Source organism: Antennarius striatus, chromosome 12, assembly GCF_040054535.1.
Source record: "Antennarius striatus isolate MH-2024 chromosome 12, ASM4005453v1, whole genome shotgun sequence".
NCBI classification, from domain to species: Eukaryota; Metazoa; Chordata; class Actinopteri; order Lophiiformes; family Antennariidae; genus Antennarius; species Antennarius striatus.
In genome coordinates this window covers 14,174,001-14,180,000 of record NC_090787.1, presented here as the reverse complement: position 1 = coordinate 14,180,000, position 6,000 = coordinate 14,174,001, and the positions used below count along the sequence as shown (strand labels likewise).

Below are 6,000 nucleotides of genomic sequence, written 5' to 3'. Positions count from 1 at the left end.
ATACCAACTAAAACCCCCACAAGTAAAGTCAGAAAAATGAAATAAGCTGACAATTAGGAAACAAACTGGTAAGAACTTTAGGTAATTCGGATCTAAGGAAAGTTCCAGATTGTCCACTTTCACAATGTGATGACGACACAGGTCACGTGACTCCGGTGTTCCACTAGAATAACGTCAGAGACACTCCTGAGATAACCCTACTGAACGGGAGGACCGGCGGAGGAGGGAAACTTCAGAAAATATCGCGTCAAACTTGGGTTTACTAGTCTCCAAAGAAAAGGTAAGTCTTTTTAAATGACTGAGTGAGTCTCTTCCACTGAAAGTAGTGACTTTAATTTGAGACGAAAAACTTTCTTTACCGGCGGCTGTCACTGAGCAACGTGGTCAGATCCAGGTGTGTTCTCCTGCTTCCGGGAATAAAGGTTGTCTTACCTGAATTAGGAACTGATGCATGTTTACGGTAAAGCTGTTTCCATCTTACAGATCAGAGGTTTTAGTAACGGGTGAAAGTTTTCTTTTCAATCCTGTTATTCTTGGGTTTGTCTAAAATTATTTTTACATTCAAACTTGTCTTAGATACGGGAGCCTGTGCAGATTATTTTGTGACGTAATCAGTAACATCATCAGAATTAGTAATTGTATAAATGTACACTGGTTCTTTTATCTTTTTTCTATGTTCTTTGCCGGTTAAATAAACAGTTTTGTAACGACGGCAGAATGTCATGTTACGCAATGTGGAAGTGAGCGCCCTCTTGTGGCGGAGCGCTTGTTTCATTCATGGGAAACCCGTTTCACTCGTTTTCTGTAAAAGTTGGGAGTGAGCGACTTTTGTGATGTCTAATTTGAATTTGGATATACATGCTTCACCGGATACGTGTAGAGCGTTATTTTGAATATTAAAAGTGTATAGTTTTCTAAAAACAAACACAAAAAAACCCCTAAAGACACCCTTATTTTACAACAGATGGTTCAGTTTTCTACTTTCTGAGTTACTAATGGAGCAGTGATGAGCCAGTACATGGTTGGGTATTTGACCCAACAGCACATTTCTAATTCATCTGATTCAATCATCTGAACACGAATTGTGTCATCATCATATAATCATGTTAATCATATGTTTAGTCTTTTAAAATGATTTATGTTTTAAGCAGCAACAAATGGGTAACACTTTGTGAGATAAGTCGCTTAGTGTTCGTTCTACCTGCTGCTTATTGGCATACAGAAGTCCTCCAGATGAGTTTTGCATAATGCAGGACCTTCCTCCAGTATAGCACACTTGAGTTTTAGTACAAGACATTCTTTCCAGCAATGGAAAACAAAATCAAAACCAGCCAGGGAAAGCAAAATTCTAATCAACCAGGTGTTTGTAATGTTGTGTTGTAATATGAATCTGATCACGTTTGTTTTGTTTTTTCAGGGAAACCATGCCTGTTGACATTAACAAAGGCAAGAAGACATTTGTCCAGAAGTGTGCTCAATGCCATACTGTTGAGAAAGGTGGAAAACATAAGGTTGGGCCGAACCTGTGGGGCCTGTTTGGACGTAAAACGGGCCAGGCTGAGGGCTTCTCGTATACTGATGCAAACAAAAGTAAAGGTAAGTCATCCTCATGTGTATTCACAGTATTTGAACAGATTCATGCTATGTGGATGGAATTTAAGTCTCCATTTTTTTCTTCTTAATTCTAGGCATCACTTGGGATGAAGAAACCCTTATGGTTTACTTGGAGAACCCAAAAAAGTACATTCCAGGCACAAAGATGCTCTTCAATGGCATCAAAAAGAAGAATGAACGAGCCGACCTTATTGCATATCTGAAGTCTGCAACTTCATAAGGAACTCGTCTACAGGTCTTTGCCATTTTTGTCTCAAGACAAACACGAGACCTGCAACCATCATATTACAAAGAACAAGAGCCAGTTAGCATGTCAGCATGTTGGTCACAGCTGTACCTGTTTCTGGTGTGATGGGCTGAACGGTGTCTCCTGGTTTGAATAGGTCAATTTTGTATCGTAACTTATTAAACCGTTTACTGTGCCTTTTGGATTATATGGTGTATTCTGAATACTGGGACTAGACATTATGATTGTTGAGAAATGTCACAAGGTGTTGTGTGTTGTCTTAAGTTGTTTTCAAATTGCCTGTTCCAAGAAAAACAACTTCACTGCCTCTGGTTTGATAATCTCACAGTCTTATTTTTTTTTATTTGCTACCTGAATAAACTGACTGGATTTTGATGGACTGTTTGTATGTTCCTAGATGTGAGCGAAGTGTCACCTTCGTGTGAGTGATCATTTCACGCCAGAATTAATTTGGTCTGGTTGATGTAGTACTCATCAGGGGCGTCTAGTGTTTGTGTGTTTTAAGGAAGAACTGTCTGAATTCAGTGATTTCATCGGACCAAAAGATAAGACTTGAATTTCTAAGCTAACAGTCTGCGTTTCTTTGAGGTTGTTTGAACTTTCCTGGACAGTGTTGGTATTGATGAAAATGTATCGACAGACTAAATTTGTTGGTTTTCTGTCTTTTCCTAAAAGTCAGTTTTGATTACAGCATTTTCCTTTTGACTGGTTAAAATAGATGTACTAAGAGGTGGTGGGATGCTAGAATAAAATGGATGAGTGTTTACTCACTTGGACCATACAGTACATGCTCACTATGCTGAGACCATTTGAACGCAGGAATGACATTTCTAACATGGACTTATTTTTTTGTCCTGTTTGACGTTCATCCTTTTGCTTGACCCATTAACACAAACAGATCTGTGCCTTGATCCCACAAAAACGGCCACCATGTTGAATAGCTGAAAATATCTGCAGATTATGAATCGAATGACCAAAAAATTTTTGATTTTATTTCCTTGTTATGGTCTGTTATTTTATTAAACTGAGGAAAGGAACACAACAGCAGGTTTGTGAACAACAGCGCTGTGATCTAGTTACGCTGCTGCCACCTCAGCAGGAATCAGGTCGATGTGTGATTTAGGTACACATGAAAGTGGCCCAAATCAGCATTGAGAAGAGCAGATTCCGTGTTATTCGTGCTGCTCACACTGTCTTGAAAAAAACAAACATCTGAGTCACATGGGGGGGGGGGGTGAATTGGGTCACTCTTGCCTGCGGTGTTAATGTAGCCTATATTCTGTCGAAGTTGTGGAGTATAGCGCCCTCTTGCGTTCAGATACAGTATAAAGGAGTATAAAAGAATGTTGTGTCTCCTGCCAGTTATAGTCAATGTTACAGGTCATACAGCACAACAACCCACAACCACGTTTACCAGTGTTTTAGGGTGTAGTGAAACCCTCCTCCAGCAGTAGATATTACGCAGTAGCCCATTTACGAAGAAATACAATTATTTCTTCAGGCGACAGTAATTCACTTTAATTTACAGAAAATGGGCCCCCAGTACCATCAGAAAACCTGTTAGGAAATACACAGATCCACACCGTGCTTGCCGCTACTGAAATATGTTTTTACTAAATTACAATCTAGACGCATTGGGGTGTTATGTTGTTAATAATAATAATAATAATAATGGATTAGATTTATTTGGCGCTTTTTAAGAATAAAGTTATAAAGTTAGAGGATTGAATTAGTACCTGAGTCGATTTTTACAGGACAAACAATCACCATGTAATTTATTTATTTTAAAATATATATACTGTATTATATATTTACAATATACACAATTTAATAAGCATGCCGAGGTAGTCGAGGAATTTACATTTCATCATCATCATCATCATCATCATCATCATCATCATCATCATCATCATCATCCTAACAGCGCCTCTCTGAGGAGTGGAAGCGGTTCAAACGGCCAGAGGGCCGACTGCTGAACGGACCCGGAGCTCCTGTGCGTGTGACGAGGAGCGCGTCTGCGGGACGCACCAACCACCGCCTGCGTCGTTCGCACACAAGAAGATCCACACGACGGTGATGCTCGGTAGTGACTGTGGGAAATGTCCAAAAGCTGCGATGGTCTACTCGAGTTTGGATTTGCGTTCATGATGTTCTGCTCGGACGCGCGTTTAATGTTCTCGAACTGATTGATGCGGTGAAGGAATATGCTGATGCGCAAAAGGAGTCTCCATTCTCATCCACACAGAGTGGAAACTGGACGTGCAGCCAAGAGCTCCAGTGTTGTTTCCAGCTGAGAACACCTCTAAAGTTCTGTTGTCCGAAATACTATGGACTACAAACCTCAGTCAAGCATCATAGATGATATTTCCCTGCACGACTTTATGGATGTGGTTCACTGAGAACCATCTGAAGAACAGATATGGCAGTGCCAAATATGGTGTTCTCTGACGTGGAAAGTTTTCTGGACTCGCATCCCGACTTGTTTGAGGACTACCTGAACAGAAAGGGGAATTTTACCATGGTGGACAAATGGCTCAAGAATCACCAGGCGAGCAAGACTCCGGCGGCTGCAGCTTCAGGTGAGCCGAAGGAGGAGAAGAGCACCGCGTGTAAAGACAGCTGGGCGAGCAAATGTGACGGTCTGCAGCGGAGAGCGTCGCAGAAAGAGCTGCGCAAAACTTTTGCCAGATCGAAGGCCATTAATGTCAACAGGACATACGACGAACATGTTAATTCTAGAGCTCAGGAGCCGCTTACGAGTATGAGGAGGAGAGCTCTGTTGAGGAAAGCCAGCTCTCTGCCCCCGACCACTGCGCACATCCTGAGCGCACTGCTGGAGTCCAGAGTCAACATCCCCCAGTATCCGTCCACAGCCGTGGATTTTAAATATTACCTAAAAGAACACAACGAAAGAGAGTTTTTTCTGGAGCTTGTGAAAGACATCTCGAATGACTTAGATCTCACAAGTCTCAGCTACAAAATCCTCATATTTGTGTGTATTATGGTGGACGCAGACCGGTGTTCCTTGTTTTTAGTGGAGGGGACGGGCAACAAGAAGACACTCATGTCCAAATTCTTTGATGTGCATGCGGGCACCACAGTTTTACCCTCCATGAATTCAGATGAAGTTCAGGTGCCGTGGGGCAAAGGAATCATAGGATACGTGGCTGAACACGGAGAGACAGTGAACATTCCTGACGCTTATCAGGTGCCTGCTTCTCTTTGTGCGTGCATGCGTGTGTACGTTTGCATGAGTCAGGCACACACACACACACACACACACACACACACACACACACGCGGAGAGACAATTTACTTTCACTCTGTCATTTCATTGATCATCAATCAAACTCATGGAGGCCAACAGCAACAGTCAGCTGGACTGAGCTCCTGTGTGAAAGCAGAGATTGACATGAAACATCACTCGAGTAATGAGATTAAGGCAATGATGGTCTCTTGTTTTTCAAAGTCCACAATATTTAACTAGATTTAAAAAATTATATTAAAGAAAGCCAAATTGTATTTTGATGCCTGCTGCCTGTGTCAGTGCAGAAAAGGTCCAAGAAGACCTCATCTTTCTGACTCACCAAAGACTTTGGATATAATCTAAAGTCCAAATCATTCTGAAATAGTGTAAAGTATTATATATCTTTTCTTGTTGAGTGTTGTTTGACTAAGTCTCGGTAAGTTGCTACATTGAAGTGCTTGTCATCAGAAACTGGAAAGGAAAAACTGTATATCTTATAAGTGCTTAAAGCGCATCTTTATTTTGCACTGCCTCTGTGGTTTGCAGGATCGTCGGTTCAGTGATGAGATCGACAAGCTGACTGGGTACAAGACCAAGTCGCTTTTGTGCATGCCCATTCGCAACAGTGATGGAGAAATCATTGGAGTAGCTCAGGCCATCAACAAGTCTTCAAGTGGAGAACTCTTCACTGAGGATGATGAAAAGGTAATTTCATCATTGTGGCTGTGAACACAATTGCTGCCTGCCTGGCACAAGCAAAGGAGGTTTTATTTATTTATAAGGCCAACACACATTAATCACCATTACTATGAATTTACAAGTCTAGCCATCTGGCTAATTTTCAACACCAATCCCCTGATTAAAGGCATTAGAACGTTAAGTATGAAATTTA

At 41.3% G+C, this 6,000-nt stretch overlaps 2 protein-coding genes across 2 annotated transcripts in view; both read left to right on the top strand.

Moving 5' to 3' along the window:
* The first annotated feature begins 173 nt into the window (after positions 1 to 173).
* Positions 174 to 2,236, top strand: LOC137605454 (cytochrome c-b-like). The gene is made up of 3 exons (XM_068330157.1): positions 174 to 280; positions 1,418 to 1,596; positions 1,689 to 2,236. Exons 2-3 carry the CDS (start codon positions 1,425 to 1,427, stop codon positions 1,832 to 1,834), a joined length of 318 nt encoding a protein of 105 aa, XP_068186258.1. The 5' UTR covers positions 174 to 280; positions 1,418 to 1,424; the 3' UTR covers positions 1,835 to 2,236.
* A 2,044-nt stretch (positions 2,237 to 4,280) lies between these two features.
* Positions 4,281 to 6,000, top strand: part of pde11a (phosphodiesterase 11a) — a 41,369-nt gene continuing 39,649 nt past the window's right edge. Inside the window, exons 1-2 of the mRNA XM_068330156.1 lie at positions 4,281 to 5,069; positions 5,655 to 5,813. Of these exons, the coding sequence (XP_068186257.1) occupies positions 4,281 to 5,069; positions 5,655 to 5,813 (948 nt within the window). The remainder of the gene's footprint in view (positions 5,070 to 5,654; positions 5,814 to 6,000) is intronic.